Source organism: Diospyros lotus, chromosome 7 (genome assembly GCF_014633365.1).
Source record: "Diospyros lotus cultivar Yz01 chromosome 7, ASM1463336v1, whole genome shotgun sequence".
Taxonomy (NCBI): Eukaryota; Viridiplantae; Streptophyta; class Magnoliopsida; order Ericales; family Ebenaceae; genus Diospyros; species Diospyros lotus.
Genome location: NC_068344.1, coordinates 38,378,556 through 38,400,213, shown reverse-complemented (window position 1 = coordinate 38,400,213; position 21,658 = coordinate 38,378,556). Strand labels below are relative to the sequence as shown.

Below are 21,658 nucleotides of genomic sequence, written 5' to 3'. Positions count from 1 at the left end.
AACAAGTGTAATTTTTGGAAGGTCAAATAATCCATTAATTAATTAATCAAGCTCAACATAATTAAGTTGGAAGCATAACGTTCTCAATAGACACCAATAAATGACAAAAATAATCGTGTACTGCATGCATAACTTACTCTTTCCAACATGAAAAAAAGACTGTACAAGAAATCGAAAGGAGTACTAAAAGAGTATATCAATATAAAGCCAGAAACAGTTACATGCATGTAAGTCCTCGCACTTGCATATGGCCATGACATCAGGAGATTTGGAACAGCTGTCAGGTTGCTAATTAAATTCATAGCTAGCTAGACCTAGCCCTCTTCAGTCTTCTCCAAGCAGCATCGCTAATTTTTTTAAGAACTGTTGCAAAACCTTCAAGCTGATTCTAACCAGCTCATGATTACATGTTTAAGAATGGAAAATTAAGGATCTCCTCTATCCCTAACATCTTACATAAAGGAACAAAAAAATCAGAGATGACTTCGTGCTTTCTTCAAATGCGCGGACATTAAAAAACAGCTACCCTTCAATAATTACAACATCAGCTCCTTTTCTTTTTGTTTTATGTATAAATATTTTTTTGTTGCCTGGTTTTTGAAGAATTTATACTGTAGGCACTGGGGCATATGTGCCCAAAATCCATTTTGAGTAAACGCATGATCAGCTAATAAGTTTTATAACTGGATGATTAGTTTGTCTAATTCCTATAAATTGGGCCCGCGTGTGCTTCTAGTTTGTCCCGATTGTGAGAATCTCTCTTATCATCGGCCATCCATTCCATGCTTGTTCCAAAGATGGGTCGGTGTGCTTTTTTGGACAAACTCGGCCGTCTCTAAGTGTATCGATCCATCTCTCCTACGCAAGTACAAAAGTCACTTGTACTAATCTAAGAACCATGAAATGTATCAGACTTGTATATCTTCTATCCTCCTAATAGCTTCATTCATATCAATCCGCTCATCAATATTGCTTTCCGTACAAGCTGCTGCAATTTGGAGAAGCTTCTCCACATCCGGAAGTGAATTTTTTGCGCTTGCAATCTCTGGATCAATCAATTCTCGTTCCCTCTTCTCAGAAACTGCCGATCGGACCCACTGCACAACATCAGTCCCACCCTTTTGGTTGCTGAGGTACTGAGAAGGAAATTTTCCAGTGATGATTTCAAGAATGACAATTCCAAGACAGTAAACATCGCTCTTGGGAGTGAGCTGCTGGTACAGAATGGTTTCAGGGGATTTGGATGCAAACAATGCTTGTACGGCTTGAGTGTTGTTGATAAGTGGATAGAAGGCATAGTCTGAGAGAAGTGGCTCATAAGTTGAGTCAAGAAGAATATTGCTGGACTTGAGATTACCATGGGGCACCTGATATGATGCAAACTCAGAATGGAGGAAACTCATTCCGTTTGCGACACCCTTAATAATCTTCAGCCGGGTTGACCAATTTAGCTCTGCGTGAGAAATCCCACGATCACCTGAAAAAACAGGTTCCTAAATATAGTAAGAAATAACTGCAGATATATATATATATATGTTGAGGAATACGGATGCAAATGAAGGAAAACATCTCCAAAATTGGAAAAAAAAAAACTAACTTTAATATATGATAGATACTGTATATTCAACTAGTTAATAAGCAGCTAGAGATAACAAATTACAGAATTGCGTACCATGCAAAAGATACAACAAGCTGCCTTTGGAAACGTACTCGGACACCAACAGCTTCTCATCTTTCCTGTAGTGGTAAGCCAAAGGGGAAAGGATGTTGGGGTGCCTGAGTCCGCCTAGGCGCCTCATCTCGGTGTCAAACTCATCCTTACTAATCTTATTCATATCTCTCATCCTCTTCACCACCACCGACACCCCGTTGCCCATCACAGCCTTGTAGGCCGACCCCAACCCACCATTCCCTAGCACCTCCGCCGCGGCCTTCATCAAATCTGCAAGCCCAAACACGCCCCTCTCATCATTAACCACCACAAGATCCCCCATGCCCCCACCCTTGGTACCTGCTGCTTTCCTGGTGGACCCTGCTCCTTTCAGCTGGTTCCTGGCGGTGGCGGCGACGGAGGACTCTTGCTGCTGCATGCTCTTGCGGACGTTCGAGCTTGGAACCCGCACTTGAACCACCTGATCATCCAGGTTCTCTTTCTGGAGCTTGTCAAACTTATCTTCCTTTTGCCTGGACCTAGAAATCACCGTCACCGCCACCAGCAAAGCAATCAGGCCTATTATCACCCACCCTTTTAAGGAACTACTACTTTTGTGATTATTGTCGTCTGCCGCAGATGGTTCTCCTGCACCGGAGGAGGAGGACTCGTCTTGTGGCGCTTCTAGTTGGTCATCGCATTCTTTGTCCAACGGCTTCCCGCATAGCCCCTCGTTACCTTGGAATGGACTCGGTCCGAATCTTTGCATGATCAGGGGAATTTCGCCTTCCAGCATGTTATTTGAAAGGTCGAGTTTTGCTAAAGATTTTTGTTCCAGCGGCGGAATAGGCCCTGAGAATTCGTTGTGTTCGAGGCGTAGCTCCATCAGGGTTCCTACCTGTGTCAACGACTGGGGAATTTTCCCGGAGAACTTGTTCCCGGAGAGCCCAAGTTTCTTCAAAGACCCCATTTTGGAGAAGAAATCGGAAGGTATCTCTCCGGAGAAGCTGTTGAAGGACAAGTACAGAGCCTTGAGAGGACCAATGCGGTTAAATGGAGGTATCGGACCGGAGAAAGAGTTGTTTGCCAAGGTGATGGTGCGGAGGGTGTCGAGTTGAAGCAAAGCGTCGACGTCAATGTTGCCAGACAGGCCCATTTCGGCAAGACGGAGACCAGTGACGACGCCAGCGTTACACACAAGACCTGCCCATTGCTCTTTGGCTTTGCAGGGGGGAGTGTTCGGCACCCAAGAATCAAGGCGCTTGGTGTTTGAGAGTGATTGTTTGAACTTGAGGAGAGCCTCAGCAGAATCTGGGGCCGAGAGAGAGAGGGGGGGAAGTGATGATAAGGAATAATAATAAATTATCAGGAGGAAATTAGGAAGGTGACGATATTGGCGACATCGAACAGCGGCGGCCATGTTGGGTCGGCCGGAAAGAGGACAAAACCTCCGGGGGCGGGGAAGAAGAAGAAGCGTGCCGCTGTCCGGAGAGACGGGAATTATTCTCTGATCCCTCTTTTCCAAGTCGTTTTGTTTTTTGTTTTTTTTGGGGGGGGTGGGTTTGGTGCTGTGTGCGTCGTCATGGACTGTTGGCTTCCTGCTCCAATTCATCCTTCTAAAAATAGATTCAAATTTTGGGGTTGGGAGCGAGGTGGGGGGGCTAAACTAGTATGCCACAATTCAAGGGTTGACCGTGTCAACGTCAAATTCAATAGCGGCTTTTAATTGTGTTTGTGTATGGCATGGCGTGGCTGGTTAATTAATTTGATCCAACCTCACACCCCATTCGCTGACTCCGGTTAATTAATTCGGGTGATAAATATATGAACAATATATCTATATATATTTATAGGATTTTTGCATGAAAAACTGTATGTTTTTTTTTAAGTGAAAAACTATATGCTATTAGACGTATGACCTGGTATTAATATTGTTATATGTATTTCTCGCACTATATTTTATGGGTTAGACTCAGTCCAATAGGCCAGCCCAATCGCCCGGAGTCTAAAAAGTTCAAGCAATCTCATCAAAGAAAACTCATATACCCCCGAAATTCGAAACTCATAAAACAAGCTCCTTGCGAGCTTCTAGCAAAGCTCCTAGCGAGCTCTCACCAATCAACCTAACGAGCTCTCAATAAAGCTCTCACTTCACTGGATCGTTCAGGTCGCTAACCTAAAAAACCTCAAGCTCGCATAGATGACAAAATTACTGAACAGCCAGAGGTGGGGTCCACTTACTTTATCTGAAACGGACCCATTCCTTGAAATGAAGATCTCACTCCCAGTTTTATGCAGATGATAAGGACTGTTTGTCTCCCATTATATCATCTTTATATTTCTATATATTATCCAAATTATAAAGACCCCTCATTATAAATAGGAGTCAAAGATATTATAAGAGAAATAAGGAGAATAATCAGATACTGTCGCTCTGGAAGAATAACCAGGATACGATCGTGGAGTAGGTATCATTCTGACCGAACCATGTAAAAATTCTTTGTATGCACTCATATCTGTTATCTTTGTTTTCTTCCCCTTAGTATTTTCGGATTCATTGATTGCAGCCCAAAATGAATCAAGTTGACTGGAATTAAATGTTGACAGATATTTATAGAATTAATAAAATTTTAAGAATATAACCAAAATAAGAGGACTATAAAAATTGATATATATATATATATATAATTAGAAATGCTAAAGATTCTGACTTTCCTCATGGACTGAAATATGCATATAGTCCCTGCCTAACAGACAGACAAAAACAAAAAATGTACCACCCTCTAACTAGTTATTTTTCACTATATATTCGTGAAATTTCTGAATAATTATAGGACGGCTACAGAACATTTGTTCAATTAAATATAGCGTTAATGGCATGAAAAAACTAGACTTTTTTGGGTTTTTATGATTTTATCAAGACGTTTTAATTTTGATAATAAATGTTCGATTTAGTTGATTAATTACAATTTTAGTCATAACTCGAATTCGATTCAAGAGACATGCGTAGCCACTGACATGGTGTGCCCGCTAACGTGGCACGCCACCTTGCATTTTAAAACATTTTGAGTGACCCCATTTTGACACATATGAAAAAATAAAAAATAAAATCCTATATTATATAGATATATATATGTTAAATATATATATGTGTGTCTGTGTATATATACACAGAGGGAAGACGGACAAAGGATGGAGCAACAACAACATCAATGACGAAAAAAAAGATCGAGGTGACGGCTACGATGACGACGTGGGGCTAGAGACGACGATCAATCTCTACTTCTTGATTGAGACTATGAAAGAAGAGGCAATGGCGAAATTTGATGGACCTAGCCCATGTTTTTACTTAATGCAATTGATTTTCTGAAACTTAAGCCGGGTCTTGAACTTGGCTATGAACATGTTAGCTTTGGCATTCACGTCTGGGCTTGAGCAGAACAACGCCATCACTTCATTGCTATCAACGGTAATCATAGTCCCACTGGACTTGACTGAGAAATCATTGGGACTTTATGTCATTGAGATCTAAAGACCCATTTCATGAGTTGTCTATGGTCATGATCCTTGCGTAATTGCCTTGCACCACAAATTTCCAAATCGATATTTTGAATGATGGAGGGGGCGACATTTTGGGTTAGGGTTTTTAATGCACGCAGTACCGTGAATGATGGTGGTGGTGGAGATTGATTGTCGCCTCTAACCCAACGTTGGCGTCGTCACCTCGATCTTCTATTTCGTCACTGTCGCTCCATCGCTTGCTTGTCTTCCCTCTTGATTTGGTCGATTTGTTGTAATTTTAGCCATGACTCGAACTGATTTGAGAGGTGTGTGCATCTGCTTATGTGGCACATCACTTGATATTTTAAAATATTTTGAGTGCACTCACGTTGACATATGTGAAAAAAAATAAAAAATAAAATTTTATGATTATGAGACAAATTATTCTTCTTTTTCAGAATTGTGCAAATTATAATTTCACGGCAACATAAATGATAAATCTATCAAACAAAGGAGGTTGACTAATGCACACACAGAAAAAGAAAAAGAAGTCAAAATAGCGTAGGAGAGAGAGAGAGTGTGTGTGTGTTGTTGGTTTAGAGGTAATCGACCATATTTGCTTGATTCGATCAACCAAGTCAAAGAGAGTTCATTGTCCTGCATGGATCGGCTCTGGGCCCCTTCCTGCCGTACGTTTTCCAAGTGTCTGATATCGCGTTGCTTTAATTACTCTAGTTCACAACATTACTGTGATGTGAAAGCCTGGAAAAGAGAAAATAGGGGAAATCATTAAGAAGATCGAAGATTTGATTGTTATAACTTGCTGCATGTAATAGTAGCCTTCCTGGTGTAAGCTTCTACCTAGCAATCCGTGCGTAGAAGTCTAGATGCTTAATTAATTTCCAATAGAATATTGAAATTGACCGATGGAAAGTCCATAAATAATTGAAGTCACTAATTCTATCTAGTTAAGAAGGTCCAGGTATAAGAAACATGACAAATGTACGTATATATGGGACACTGGATACAAATAGAGATCAATCAATAGTTGAGTTAATTATAATTACCATATGCATTGAATATATACTACTGTGGGATATACACACACACTTACCGAGAAGACATTGCAGTGGCCGGGATCTGCAATGTGAGCCATCAAGTTGTCAATGGGGCCTTGGCCAGTATAAATGGCTTGGAAGCAAAAGCCCAGGAAAGCTAGCATAGCAAGTCGGCCATTCTTGATCTCTTTGGTCCTCAAAACCATGACGGGCTCGGGAGATCCCCGGCCCCACATGAGTGGATCAAACCATATCCCACCTGGGTAACCAACGTCAGGCTTAGGCTTCTCCTTATTAGGGTAAGTGGGCTCGATGTCCACACATCCTGGCTTGATCATATCAGCCCATCTTCGCCCTTCTACCCAACCCATCAACGCTATTTGCACCACAAACAAAGTTGTTGGGTCCGCAAAGTACTCCCGAGAACCCGCATCATACCAAGAGAAGTTGTCAATCAAACCCAGGCTTTCCAGCCATTCTGGGATAAGGATTCCAGCCACACCCAGCATTGCCCATCTACTGTGCATTAGCTCAGCTTGCGCAAACCATTTAAGTAACTCTGGGTCCGACCCTGCAGCAATGGCATGCAGCCCAAGATTAATTAATTAATTCCTTCCTTCCTTCCTTCCTTCCTCCCCGGTTCCTATTAGATATAAAAATGCTCAAAGTTCATATTATTTGTATGCAGTTTGGTCCGTTTGACTATGAGGAACGACTCCAATAATATTGGCAGAGCCTGGTAATTGATGCTCATCATTCGTCCCCTTTGTCTAGAACTTTTAATTTCCCGAATTACTTTCCCTGAAAAAATGGTGAACACCACCGGTCCACCCTAGAACAAAACTCAAAACCGTTACCTAATCCAAGTGGATCAAAGCCAAAATCTCCAGGAAGACTGCAATAAGCATTAGAGGAAAAAAATAGTAAGTAAACGAACAAAATAGAAGAATATGTTCATCTTGAATTGTAAGTGATTACTAATATGATATATATCAAGCGGTGCCTAATGTTGACTATTGATGGTATTCTTACGGCCGAGTGTTCTACTTAATTTACTCTCTTTTTGTTTTTCGTTCTTTCTCGGTAACTCTAGTTCTGAGATGCATCATTACTCTTTAATTTTGAAGCAATTTAAATTTCATATTTCATCGAATTACCATCATGAAACGGTTTCCATTGAATTTGGTTCCAAGAATTATCTGCGGACTTTTAGTATCAATATGTACGGTACGGATGAATATATAGTAAGAATTGATCTCGTGAGTCCAACAATTAATAATTAATTATTAGTACCTGCCATCCAGCCACTGGGGAGGTGCACTACCAGGGAACCACAATGGCCTATCCGGAGGAAGGGGTTCACAAACACTTGACACACCCCCTTTCGCTGCATTTAACTTCCTCGCTGCTGCAGTAAGAGCTGTTGATTTCTTTCCACCTAAAGCTTTATATTTTCTGGGTATTTCTCTCGAACCAAAATATTAACCCAAATTAATGTACGAAGTACAACTTACAAACAAACGGAAACTCAAATCAAACTGATCTATCTAAGACCATCGATCTGTTTGGATTAACTGCACCTCAAACACCTAATCAAATTAAACTTCCCATCTTTAAATTAAAAATGACATACATATTATGTCGCAAAGAAAGAAAGAGACCTGGTTGCAGGGAGACTTGAAAGAGTGGAGGCAAGGGCAACTGCAGCCATAACTAATGACAGAACAGAGATATTGCGCGGCGCGGGTCGACGTGGGAGTTTCGGGTACAAAACTTATTAGGAACGCCGGCGGGTGTAGCTCTTCGCGCAAGCAAGCAGCAAACAGATACCCAGAGTCAAGAGGGAGGGCTTATCGGCAACAGGGAGAGGAGATAGCGGAATGAATCCTATTGCATGACGTGGCCCAATACCAATGGCGGGTTGGGTGTACCCGACACATGTTCGGATACTTATGAATGAATGAATGACGTTGGTTAGACTTGGGAGTTGTGATGATACGGTAGTTGATCACCTTCCCCATATTTTCGGGATCCTCATCCTTTACCTTGCGGAGTTGTGATATAACACCCTCTTTCGAGACATTAATATATGTTAGGATTTTTTTTAAAATATAAATTGACAATAAACTCTCAACATGACTTTTATTTAATAACACTTTCAAACATAATAAAGGAATGATACAATTTAAATATAAGCGAAAGCAAGATTAGAACTTGCATGAAATCTCAAAAACATAACATGGGTTCATCATTTACCCAACACATTTATTTAAAATCTAAATAATACAGTCAAATGAAACATATGGTCTAACCCCACATGGGACCCATAAAATTTCTATCGTGATCAGGCCTCGATCACCTCCTTGCCCTTCTGGCCGCTTGCCTCGCTTGGAATATGGAATATTTCAATGACATAGTCCAATATTAAAAGATGAAATCTTCTAAGTTAGGGTTAGACAAGTATGAATGAATGAGATGCATGGACATTTATAAGCAAATACCTTTAGTGTAACTTCCTTGGTCTACCAGCCCAGCACGGAACCCTAGGCAAAATCTCGAATCTCTGCAGAATAATCCTAACGTTGTTCCATCAGTTGCCCTCGGGGAATTGTGGCTACACTCTTAGGGAGACATCCCAACCCCATACACGAGTTTCAATATGATGATAATATCATGCCATGCGAGTGTCACAATTTTTCATGCAACAATATATGAACAAATATGACGAGATTGATCTTAACATATGTAATTATCATGCATAGAAAGGTAATCATATCGAATATGAATTTATGGGGGTAAAACCACTCACCTTGATTTGCGTGCCAATTTTGAAATTTGCACCAAATGTTTCGCCTCAAGTCCAAAAACACCCTAGGCAAGATATTTATTCAAATAATCAATAAACACTATTTGTCCTCTATTTTCTTGCCTTTTTCTCTATTGTTCTTCAATTTTTCCTTACTAATATTCTAAAATAAATACCTACGTAACATATTTTGCAAATATTTTTTCTAAAATTACAAAAAATTCCTAGCCCGCATGCGCCTAGCACATGGTAGGGCGTGTGAGACTAGCGCGTGGGGCCCACGCGCCGGTCGTCTTCTCCAGCCACGGCTTTACTGGAAAAATAGGATTTTTACACCACAACGAAGCCCAGCCCAAATTGATCACAATGGTACCTGAATCAGCTCGAAATGAGGCTCGGAAGTCAGTTAACGGAGAGCTCGAACTCTTGACCAGGCAAACCGCCTAGGGTTCCGACGAAACATCGATTCTCCTCCACTAGGGTTGGCAATGGTTTGGTTTGGTTTCATTTTTTGCCAAAACCATAACCAAACCAAACTTAAATTACTAAAACCAAAACCAAACCATTACCCATTTGGTTTTAAAAATTTAAAACCATAACCAAACCATTCGGTTTCGGTTCAGTTTCGGTTTAACCATGGTTTTTTTAGTTTAATCCATATCAACAAACAAAGACAAATAGCATTCATAAAAATTTTTGATAATTTCACAACAAACAAAGATAAATTCTAATAAAGTTACCTTATTCTTGCATAAAGTTACAAAACTTATTGGATATAAAATCACATTTCCAAACCTACAATTGTTAAGATTAATAAATTAATATGTGCATAATTAAATTGTAATTTAAGCTAAAAAAAATTAGCTACGAAAGTTAATACCTTCATCAACAACATTAATATATTCTTCGTAAATTGATGCATATCCATCTGAAATGAATGAGCCAACTCCATCTAACAAAATTATAAATATAAAAAATAAATTAATATGAAGAGAGATGAGGTACAGAGCGAGAGGCAGCGAGGGTGAGAGAGATTGAAGGCAAGCTAGAGTAAGAGGGGCCGAGCCCTAGCGAGAGCAAGAGAGATCTAGCGAGGGCGAGTGAGAGCAAGAGAGATGCAAAGAACGAGGGCGACTGGCGAGCTCGCACGGAGGAGCAAGAGAAATGAGGCAGAAGGGGTGTGAGAGATCGAGGGCAAGCGAGAGCAGGGGCCGAGCCCTAGCGAGAGCAAGAGAGATCCAGCGAGGGTGAGCGAGAGCAAGAGAGATGCAGAGAGTAAGGGCGAGGGCGCACGGACGAGCGAGAGGCAGAGAGCAAGAGAGAGAGTGAGGGCGAGGTCGAGAGAGGAAGGAGAAGAGAAGGGGAGAAGGGTTTGCAAGCAAGGCAATTGGGCTAAGGTGGGCTAGGCTTAGGTGGGCGGGGTTGTATATAATATATATTATATATACATATTATATTATATATATATTCGGTTCGGTTACCCACCATTCGGTTCGGTTTCAGTTTGGATTTTGGTTTGGTTTTAGTGAAAACTATAACCAAACCATATCCATTGAAACAGTGTTCGGTTTTTCCCCTAACCAAACCATTACCCAGTCAAACAGTTTTTAACCGCGTTGATTGATTTGGTTTCGGTTCAGTTCCCTACGATTTCGGTTGCAATTGCCATCCTTATCCTTCACTCTTGCTCCGTTGCTCACGAAATGCTCCAGATATGACCTTCAACCTATGGGCAACAAAAGCCCTCTATCCTTGCCTCTTAATTCGTCCAAAATAGCCCTCGATTTGAAGCTTCATTTCTTGAAAATTTTGACCATCTTTGAGCTCTATTTATAGGCGATTTTGAAGCTTCAAATGGCCTTGGATGCCTTGCCCATTGACTTAAGAGTCTTCATCGCCCCTAGATTAACCTAAAAGCATCGATATTCGCCTGTAAAAGCGAGTTCCAGGTCTCCCATTTTTGGCCAGCTTTCTTGGCTGATTTTCTCGAAATTTCGGCTACTCCGATGGCCATTGTCAGCTCATCATCACCCCTTGGCCCTCCCTGACCATTGACCATGCAACCCCAGAAGCTTTCGGCGCCCCTCGTGGCTTGGTTGGTTTCCCATTATTGCCATATTTGAGTTTTTTACATTTTGGCCCTTCAACTTTTGGTCTTTACCTTTTTGCCCCTTTTTACTTGGCCCCTGAACTTTCCAATATTGCATTTGAGTTTCTCAAGTTCAAATCTTTCAATTTCCCTTTTGAAATTTTTTGAAAAAATGACATTTTGACCCCCCTCGGGCAATTTCAAAAAATTAGACTTAGGCCCATTTCTTCGTTTTAACTCTAACCCTAATCGTTTCTTCTTGAAACCACTGAAGGGTTGTTCTTTATGAAAAACCGAATCTCCCTCAAGCTTCCGTTGACTTTTTGGAAGTCTTCTTTAAAGATTCAGTTTTTGCAGCCTAAATAGCAGTTGCATCTTTGTTGTACCGAAAATTATTCTTGATTCAATTTCTTTTGGTCTTAAAAATCCTGTCTCGATATGCTCGTTAAAGGAGTTCCTTTTTCCTTAGACATTTAAGCTTCAGGGTTCTCCCTTCAGCTGATTTAGTAAATTTTTTCGGCTTTTCAAATACCTATTTTCCCCGAATTTCCATTTTTCCTTTAAATAACAACCCAAAAGTCTTGGGTATTACATGTGATCTTACCGATATGGATATTGATAATCGTTTTCAAGGAGTTTGGTATAATCCCTCTCTTTATGATCCTCGTGCTGGTGATTGATGTCGAGGAATCCGGAGAATCTCTATTGAGCAATCGGTTAATTGGCATGCTAAGATGTACCTGTCACGTGTCTTTTCTAGGCTTGATCCAAATAACATCAGCAAAGTGGCCCCCTGCCAAGCACGTGTCATTGCTGTTATTGGCTATATTCCTGAGGTATTGGAGTAATTATGAAGCCGATGGCATTTTCCCTCATCATTTGTCCCCCACTCCTCGAGCCTTTTCCTTTGAATGGCTCAAGGAGTGTTGAGGTCTCCGAAAGTTTCAAGCGCAAAACATACGTTGTCTCCGAGGGGTCGGGCTCCATTTTCCTCCAAAGGTCAAAATCCATCGGGCCCGAGGAGTTAAGGGGTCATTTTTCCTTGTATATGCTCATATGGCGGGGTTACCAATTTGTTCCGATGTTGGTGTCCATTCCCCAGACACTATCCAAACCTTCCACTTCTCGAGCCGTGCAATCTCTGAGTAATTAATGACCATCATTACCTACTCCTTGGTTCTCCACCTTCAAGGCTTTAATAGACGACTCCCATCCTTCTATTCATTTCTTTTTTCGACTCTTTTCCTGCCCAGCCTACTACCGTGTTAGCGAGCATTCCCTTTTCTTTCACTTAACTTTTTATGATGGCTATTACTAGATCTAGAAGGCTTAACTCAGCTAGCGCGGAGTATGTTAAGTGGGAAAACCACCCTACCTCCTCCATTCCCTGCCAATGGATGAACGAATTGGAGTGTCAACAGTTCAGGGAAAAATACAAGATTCCAGAAGAATGGGAGGTCGAGTTCAACACCAATCTACAAGGATGTCACCCTGTCACAAGCCGTCTCTATGTCTACAAGTGTGCCTTTGACAGGGGCTTTTACTTGCCCCCCTGAGGGAGGGTCATGTTGCTTCTCCAACATCTCACCATCGTTCCAGCCCAGCTATCCCCCTTCAGGTGGAGGTACCTGATGGGCTTCATCATTATCTGCAGTTTTGGTCGAGTAGAGCATTCAAAGGATCTTTTCAATTACTTCTTTACCACCAACTACGATCCAAGAGGCTAAATTTCTATCTTACCCAGAATCGTGAAGGATAACTGCCTCCTCGCGTCCAATGAGCGTCCTGAACTTGAGATCAAGGCCTCAACGCTCATGCTCTCCGGGGGGTTTAAAGACTCAGATGATTGGAATGAGCGTTTCGTCTTCGTCCGCCCCAGACTATCCAGTTCCGCACAAGAAATTTGGTTCGTGTGCAACAGGTGGACTTTGGATACCAAACACAAATGTCCAAACGTCGAAGCTATTAAAGAATCGGTCGATAGGATCATGGGTATCAGCCGGAACTAGGAAGATGGATGAATTTCCAATCTGACACTTAGCAAGGCGGGCTTAGATGGTGAGACCTATAAGTGTTAGTCCTTTACCTTCTTCCTTACCTCCTTAATTTTACCAGATATTGATCTTCATTATTTTTCTTGCGCAGTCGAAAATCTGTAGGAGATAACCTATTCTCCTATCACCGAGGGGATGATCTTAGATTTTTCTGAGAGCAAAGGACCTTCGACGCCTACCAAAACCAAGAAAACACTTGAGAAGGCCCCCAAGCCTTCTAAAGGTAAAGGGATCTCAGTGCCTCTCGAGAAAGCTCCGAAGAACTCTAGGAATAAAAGACCCTCTACTTCTTCCAAATCAAAGAAATCAATCGAGGGGGACCTCAAGACCTTCTAAGAGGCCTCCAAGGATAGCCCTGAGGCTTGCCCAAAGAGTCATTTTGCGGGATCCCGAGCCCCGAAAAACAAGAGGGACTCCCAACCTTCTAAGCAACCAGCAGTAGCGCCTACCTCCTCGCAAGATCCATCCAAAGGTGATAATGAAACTATCGCCCAGGCACTGGAGGTGGTTAGGGCGGAGGCTAAAAGGAAGTCGGTCGCCTACAGGTATGAAGTCAACCATAACGCCCCTAGTATTCTTATCCCTTCTGTTTTTAAGCGGATATTAACTTCCCTAGCACCAGAGGGGCGCCCAGGATTAACAAGAAAAACTTCGTTAAAGGAGGCTTCCGCGCTATCCATGAAGGAGATTTTGGCCCGAGTGATGAAGCGATGAAGGGTAGAGACTACCCCTTCTCCGTCTTCAGTTGAAGTGACCTCTACTCCTGAAGCAGCCGAGGCCCATGTTAAGACCTTGGCTATTTCCCGTGCTTCGCTGGCTGCGGATGAACCAGATTGCTGCGTCGAGATTATAAGGGTAACCTTTACCACATGGCCTTTCCCTCGAGTTCTCTTCACAAAAACAAGCCTTGACTTCTATTTTGTTGTTTTCCAGTGCCTTTCGGCCTTTCAAGATTCGGTCATCCGATGAGAATCAGAGTTCCAAGCCTGGATTACTTCATTAGAATCCGAAGTTGAGTGGCTCCAAGGGCTCGAGGCCCTTTCTTTCAAGCTTGAAGATCTCGAGCACAACGTGCATATCCTCAACAAGTCAGTTGAGTTGGCATAGGAGGAAGAAAAGCTTGCCAACGAGGCCAAGGCTCAGGCTCGCAAGGACCTGGAGCTGGCTCAGTAGAATATGCTGGAGGCTTATTAGGACAACTCTAGGCTCGGGGAGAAGTTGGATGCCGCGAAGGGCACGAATGAGCTACTCCAAGAGAATGTAAAGAAACTCACCTTGGAGTTGAAAGAAGCCAAAAAGGGCCAGGTAGAGGCAATGGAGTCCTATTCTTGGTGTAAGGAAGACCTCCGAACAGCCAACACCAAGCTTCAATCCGCTCTCAATGATGCGCGGGTGGCCTTTCAGAACAGTCGCGAGGATTTTTGAATCTCCGATGCTTATGCTGCGGAGTTAGAAGGAGTTCTTCGGGGTAGATTTGAGCATAAGAAGAAACTTACGAAGGAGCTGTAATACCTGAGAATTTCTTGAGGCTATAAATGATATTTTACGAAGGGTATAAATGGAATTATCAAAATAATGAGGCTGTGGGATACACTATCGCATTTTTAAGCAACCAAATCATCCAAAGGGAGTACCCCAGACCCTAGATGATTAAGGAAAATGAAATGGTATTGACGAGTAATACGAGTTATGGTTTTAGGCATCAAAAGAAGTAGGATCGGGAACAGTTTTCGGTACAACTGTCGACCGATCTGAGAAAATTGAATTGACATAGGGAATATCCGAAAAGTCAATGGAATGTGCCGAGGACCAATATTTTACTTACAGAAGAAGCCTTGAGCGATTTCGAGTCGAAACGAAATGAATTAGGGTCAAAACGATCAATTGGGCCAAAGTGTAATTTTTTAATTTTGCCCGAGGGAGGTTAAAAGGGTAATTTTTTGAGAATTTCATGGATGAAATGAAGAGTACAAAACTTGTGGACCTTAGTAGTATTGTTGGAAAGATCAGGGGTACTATGGAAAAGGCCAAAATGAGATTGGAAGAAACTAAGGGGGCAAAGTGTAATAAATGGAAATGTAGTGTGAACTCACATGAAAGTCGACAGCCGCCTTCCACCGCATGTGGCCGTCGTTTCCGACGATGGGATGGCCGAGGGATAGCTAGGGAAGGTGGTATACGCCGTGAGGAGGCATTGGGTGGTGGCCATTGGTCGAAAATGGTTGAGATGTGATCGAAATTTATGGCGGAAGTGACCAAAAATCTGGCCGAGATTTTTGAAGGTTTTTCCTCATGATTTAGGGTTATTCAAGGCTGTTAAAGGCTAGATCTAGTGCTTAAGGGATAAGATTTAGAGCTTCAAATCGGATGGGTTAGAGGTAGAATCGAAGAAAGTGGTTAGAGGGATTTTGACCCTTGCATTAATGAGAGAAGATCTAGAGCATTTAGGAGCGTTTGGAGTACAATTGATGGTTGTTCGAACTTGGTCGAAAAGTTCGAGGTGGACGCCTCCGCCGCACCTGCAATCGCCCGTTAAGGGGCTTTTTCGATGTCTTTTCAGCCGTTTGGGAGCACTTGTTGTTGTCTATATATGCCATGCTCGTAAGGCTTTCATGCATTCAGTAAACTGTATCATGCCATCACTTAGATGTTTTATCATCTAATATGGGTTATGCCCCTGAAACATTCAACGTTCCAGCCAGGGACTGCTGCAAAGGCGAAGACATGGCCAGTTGAGGGCCAACGGTATTTAATATGTTAGCGGTTGTATCATTTTGAGACGTTACACTTATTTTGACACATGTACGAACGGATGTATGATAATGTTGTTATCATTTGGTAGCTTTGTACTACGTAATTTGTTGTAAAAATACTATGTAAGAACCTCGTGGTAAGCCACGGTATTTTGATGTTAATGTATCCGCTGCGTTATGCAATGTCTCGTTTAGTCTTAAGATTATTGATCTTGTTAGTTAAACGGGCAAGACTGGGGTTTTTCAAGATCTTATCTGCATGTGAAGATTGTTCTTGAAATCACCGTGGATGTCGTCCATTGTATGTGTTGGGCGTGTTTTCTGCATGTGAAGATTGTTCTTGATACACGATGCGTGATGGACTTGGAAAAAAAATTCTCGGGAATTCCCTTATAGTGACACGCTTGGTGAGGCGGGGTGTTACATGAGCGCTTCCCGAACCTGGACGTGAACTCCATCCCCTTTGATGTCTCGGCAACTTTATCTTCCTTAGAATAGATGCCTTTGTATTTGAACTTAACATTTCAATAAAATTTTACCTCTTGATTTAACATCTTCTTTCTTTACTAGCATGCTTTCCCAAGAACTTACAAAATTTTCGCCTTTACTTCCGAAGATTGAACATCTCCCATCTTAATTAGTTGCTCTTTACAAGAAACCGTAACTCTTTGATGGGGACCGTTACTGGGATGGGGGTTGCATCTAACCCCTCTTACACTTGGAGGATTTTCCTTGCCCCTTACTAGGGGAAAAGCCTTCCAGGGATTATATTTGATTCTTTCCCTTTTTTTTTTATTTTTCTAATTTTGAGGTAATGGTGTAATGGTAGGCTCGGGGCCCTCCAAGGATCACATCTAATCCTTTGGTGTTCTTTCTTATCGGGGGTTCGAGGCCTCCCCGAGGATCACATCTAATCCTTTTTCTAATGGGCGATTGTCCGAGGTGTAATACTCGAGAAATTCTAAAGGACTCAAGGGTAATTTATCTTGAGGCAAAAATGGAATTTAAGGATAAATTGAGGATATAACGATAATTTATTACCGTATGGATGATCGAATCAACTGCTGGGAGTGTTCTGGAGCCTAGATGCCAAAAGAAAATGATGTGGCATTAACGAGCACCCCGAGATAGGATTTATGGTGCCGAAAGAAATCAGATCAGGAATAATTTTCGATACAGCAAAAAGGCAGCTGCCAATTAGGCTATAATACCAAATTGTTATAGACGACTTCTCGGAAGTCAACGGAAGCTTAAGGAGGCTTCGGTTTTTCATAAGGAACAACCCTTCAGAGTTTTCAGGAAGAAACAAAGAGATTTAGAGCCAAAACGAAGATTCGGGCCAAGTGCAGTTTTTTGAAATTACTAGAGGGGGGCTGAAACGATATTTTTTCGGAATCCTCAGGGGTTAAATTGATGTTTTAGGACTTGAGGGTCTAGAAAGAAATTATCAAAAGTCAAGGGGCTTGGTGAAAGAGGGCCAAAATGAGAAAACCAAAATTAGTGGGGTAAAAGTGCAAAAACTCAAAAATGGCAGCATAGGCAAATCTGACCAGCACATGGCCGATCGGCCATGGCCGATTTCGGCCACAGGGATGGCAGGAGGAAAGGCCAGAAAGCATCTTTTGTGAAGTCTGGACCAATAAAGGCCACGGGGGTGGCCAGAAATCGAGTAAAGACTAACCAGCTTTTGGTCGCGCGATGATGGCCCTGCAACTTGCGATTTTGGTCCCTTGGGGTCAATTTCAGGGTGATCTGAGGAAGGTGGATGCTCTAAGAGGCGTGGGTAGGTTGGCAAAGGGCTTTGGGACGTTCGGATTTGCCTATAAATAGGCATTCGAAGTGGCCGAAAATGGGAGAGAAAGAAGCTTCAAATCGGCCATTTTATCGAACGAATTAAGAGTCAAGACCATGGGGCTTTTGTTTCCCATGGCTTGAAGAAGAATTCTGGACAATTTGGAGCGTTTTGGTGCTCGTTTGATAGGCGTTCAATGGTGGCCGAAAATAGAGAGATTTTGAACTTCAAATTGGCCACGAGTTTGAACAAATTGAGGCTCAAGAATAAAGGGATTTTGAAGCCCATGAGGTGTAGAGAATTTCTGAAAAATTAAAGGTATTTTCATGGCAGTTAGAGGGTGTTTCGAAGCTTAGCCGGAGTTGGAGGTGGGAGGTTTGGCCGAGCCTTTGGCAGGCAAATCAGACCCCTTCCCAAGCTCTTTTTAGGCTAAGAAGTATGTCATCATGATCGACTGGATGAGAGGAAGAGGAAGGTAGAGGCATCTCGGATCGCCGGCACAGCCGTCGCCGGAGAAGACGACCGACGTGTGCCGATCACGCGCGGTTATCCACGCGCCACCACTTGCCCTAGAGAGTGCAGGCGCATGGGATGCTAGAAAAAATTAGAAAAAAAATCCTAGAAATTCCATAAAAATGTTTTACGGAGGTCCATGCAAAAAGATCTGAGGTTTGGATTTTTGATGTCTCGATTTTAGAGCCAAAGAGCCTCGTTTTGCATGAAAATGCAGCATCCGGGTAAGTCCAGTATTTTTTCTTAGAAGTTTATAGTCTATTATGAATTATTATGGAGATAGATTTGAGGAAATGGTCCCGAGGTATTTATTGGGATTTTTAGAAGGAAAAAGAAGGAAAAAAGGAAATAAATGGAATATTGGGATATTTAGTAATAGAATATCATTTTTATGTTTGAGGTAATCGAGATGATGTGATTGGTGCAAGTTTTGAGAGTTGGCACAAAAATCGAGGCAGGACACGCATATCAAAGTGATGCACACTTTTTGAGAAAATGTAAGTTTATCTAAAAATATGAGTTTTCCTATCCTATATGATATGATTGTTTATTATGCATGATATTTATGAAAGATATGATTGCTTATATATGCATAATATTTACGAAAGATATGATTCATTTTGTCATATTACATGGAAAGTCGTGATAATTATATGGCATGATATTATTGTCACGTTGATATTTGTGCATGGGAATGGGATGTCGCCCCCAGAGTGTAGCCGTAATTCCCCTAGGGCAATGATAGAATAACGTTAGGCTTATCCTGCAGAGGTTCGGGATTTGCCTAAGATTCCGTGCCAGGCTGGTGGGCCTGGGAAGTTACATTAAGGGCAATGTTATTTATATTATCGCATCATGCATTCATATATATGTTTTGGACCCTCACTAAAAGTTTCATCTTCTAATGGGTTATGCCCCTGGAACATTCCACGTTCCAATTTAAACTTGCAGCTCAAGCAAGGAGCAGGTTGAGATATGATGGCACGTGATGGCGTGGCCGATGGATTCAGCAAGCTGACTCGGATATGTTTTAGCTAATGCTTTATTGATGATTAGCCTTGTTAGAACATTATGGAATCTCCATGTATTTATGAATTTCAATATTGAGGATATGATGTTAACTATGGTACGGATTCTCATGTTAAATAAAGTAAATTGATTATGTACCATATCAGGTTTCGATTATCACTTCCGCATTTTTAATGATTTGCTAGGGATTTTGTTTGGAATTCGGTACTTAAGGTTAAGTTATGTACCGAGAAAGAAAGAAAAAAATAATTTATGTATATTTTGGGCCCCAACATAGTGACACGCTCGGTAAGAGAAAAGCGGGGTGTTACACGAGGCCCCCCGAGGATAATATCTAATCCTTTCTCTTTTTGGTCGAGGGTTCGGGCCCCCCCGAGGATCACATCTGATCCTTTTTCTTTATTCGGGGCTTTAATCCCTTGAGGTTAGCCTTATTTTTGGTCAGGGGTGGTCCCCTGAGATCTTTTGCTGTGAAAAGCTTTAACTGTTTGGAGAGAAAAAATAGATTTATTTAAGAAGTTATAATCAATACAGAACATCACTGATAAAATTTTCTCAAATTTTGCACATTCCAAGTATTTTTAACGGGTACACTCTTTGCGGTCTTGAGTTTATAAGCGCCATGACTGAGGGCTTCCACTACTCTGAAAGGACCTTCCCAATTAGGTGTCAATTTGTTTGCTTCTCGGGCACTTCGAACATCTGCTCGCCACAATACCCAATCTCCAAGAAAGAAACCTCAAGTTTTTACCCTTCAGTTGTAGTACCTTTCAATATGCCGATTGTACATTGCTTATCGAATCTTCACTTGGTCACGAAGTTCATCGAGGAGATCTAAGTTGTCTCTTAGATTCTGTTCATTAGACTCCAGGCTAAAGAGTTCCACTCTGAGGGTTGGCACGCCTATTTCAACCGGGATCAACGCTTCCGAATCATAACATAGGCTGAACTGAGTCTCGTCCATAGATACCTTTACTGTGGTTCGATAAGACCATAAAATACTTGGTAACTCATCCACCCAGCCCCTATCTGCTTTGTCCACGCAGGCCTTTAGGCCATGCAATAAGGTTCGATTAACGAGCTCGATCTGGCCATCGGCTTGCAGATGAGCCACCGAAGTGAAATGTTGTCGTATCTTCAACTCCTGGCACCATTCCTGCACTGATCAGTCAGTGAACTGAGTGCCATTATTTGAAATTAGGACTCGAGGGATTCCAAACTTGCACATCACATTCTTCCATAGAAATTGCTTCACTCGCTGAGCAGTAATGGAGGCCACTAGTTTTGTCTCGAACCACTTCGTGAAATAATCTATGGCGGCAATAATGTATTTTACCTGGCCAGCCTTTGAAGGGGAAGGACTCAAGATGTTGATGCCCCATTGAGCAAAGGGGCAAGGTGTGACCAGATTAGTTAAAGTGACAGCTGGTACATAAACCAGGTTAGAGGTTCGTTGGCATCCATCGCAGATTCTGACCAGTTGCTCTGAATACTTCGCCATCATTGGCCAATAATACCCTTACCAAAGAGCCTTCTGGCTAAGGGTTCGAGCCCCAATGTGGCTTCCACATATACCTTCGTGAATCTCCCTTTGAATGTAGTCCGCTTCGTTGGGTCGGATACACTTGAGTAAGGGTTGCGAAAATGAACTCTTATAAAGCTCCCTGTCGACTATTACGAAACTTCGGGCCTTTCTTTTAACTTCTCAAGTTTCTGAGTAGTCGTCGGGAAGTTTTCCCTCCTTCAAGTATAAGAGCAAGGGATCCACCCAACTAGGCTCGGCATTAACACACATCTGTTCAACTAACTCCTCGATGCTCTTCTATGGCAAAGATTCATCTGAATTTCTCTGGAACTCGTAGGAAAAGAGGACAAAGCAATTCGGGACAACAGATCTGCTTCCGTATTCATGGCCTGAGGAACATACTCCACCTTCATTGACTGAAAGCGTCCCATCATCTCCTTGACCATAGCTAGATATTTCACCATGTGGCCTTCCCGAGCCTCATACTCTCCATTCACTTATTGTACTACCAAGTTGGAGTTCGAACTCACTTCAATTCATTGCGCTCCTAACTGCTCAGCCAGTCTCAAACCTGCCAACAGGGCCTCGTATTCAGCCTCGTTATAAGATGCTCGAATCTAAAAGTGCAAGGCATAGGGCCAAGTCTGCCCATCAGGGCTTTTGATCATCAGCCTCGCTCCGCCACCGCCCGAGGTCGAGCTTCCATCCACTGCCAGCATCCATGGTCTATGGTCCTGTTCCGAAGCCTCCTGGAATCCAAACCCTTCGGCGATGAAATCTGTTAATGCCTGGGCCTTGATAGCCGGCCGAGGCCTGTACTCAATATCAAAAGCGTTGTGCTCCATTGCCCATTTCAACATCCTCCCTGAGATCTCTGGTTTGCTAAG

The 21,658-nt window shown here is 42.2% G+C and overlaps 2 protein-coding genes across 2 annotated transcripts; both read right to left on the bottom strand.

Annotated features, from left to right (window-relative positions):
• Nucleotides 1–908: 908 nt before the first annotated feature.
• Nucleotides 909–3,071, bottom strand: LOC127805728 (pollen receptor-like kinase 3). Its single transcript, XM_052342479.1, has 2 exons — nucleotides 1,673–3,071; nucleotides 909–1,477 (listed from the first exon to the last, which is right to left on the bottom strand). The coding sequence occupies exons 1-2, from the start codon at nucleotides 3,069–3,071 to the stop codon at nucleotides 909–911; spliced, it is 1,968 nt and encodes a 655-aa protein (XP_052198439.1).
• A 2,490-nt stretch (nucleotides 3,072–5,561) lies between these two features.
• On the bottom strand, nucleotides 5,562–8,142 carry LOC127805766 (photosystem I chlorophyll a/b-binding protein 6, chloroplastic). Its single transcript, XM_052342532.1, has 5 exons — nucleotides 7,872–8,142; nucleotides 7,504–7,665; nucleotides 7,068–7,105; nucleotides 6,267–6,781; nucleotides 5,562–5,914 (listed from the first exon to the last, which is right to left on the bottom strand). Exons 1-5 carry the CDS (start codon nucleotides 7,919–7,921, stop codon nucleotides 5,897–5,899), a joined length of 783 nt encoding a protein of 260 aa, XP_052198492.1. The 5' UTR covers nucleotides 7,922–8,142; the 3' UTR covers nucleotides 5,562–5,896.
• Between the last annotated feature and the right edge of the window lie 13,516 nt (nucleotides 8,143–21,658).

What these genes read in the sequence shown, in the direction of transcription:
- LOC127805728 (XM_052342479.1), bottom strand. Translation starts at nt 3,071, where the DNA reads ATGGCCGCCGCTGTTCGATGTCGCCAATATCGTCACCTTCCTAATTTC. An exon ending in CTTGTTGTATCTTTTGCATG is followed by an intron (nt 1,478 to 1,672) that starts GTACGCAATTCT and finishes CTGTTTTTTCAG; the next exon opens with GTGATCGTGGGATTTCTCAC.
- LOC127805766 (XM_052342532.1), bottom strand. Translation starts at nt 7,921, where the DNA reads ATGGCTGCAGTTGCCCTTGCCTCCACTCTTTCAAGTCTCCCTGCAACC. An exon ending in TCAAGTCTCCCTGCAACCAG is followed by an intron (nt 7,666 to 7,871) that starts GTCTCTTTCTTT and finishes AGAAATACCCAG; the next exon opens with AAAATATAAAGCTTTAGGTG. An exon ending in CTTTGATCCACTTGGATTAG is followed by an intron (nt 6,782 to 7,067) that starts GTAACGGTTTTG and finishes CCATTGCTGCAG; the next exon opens with GGTCGGACCCAGAGTTACTT.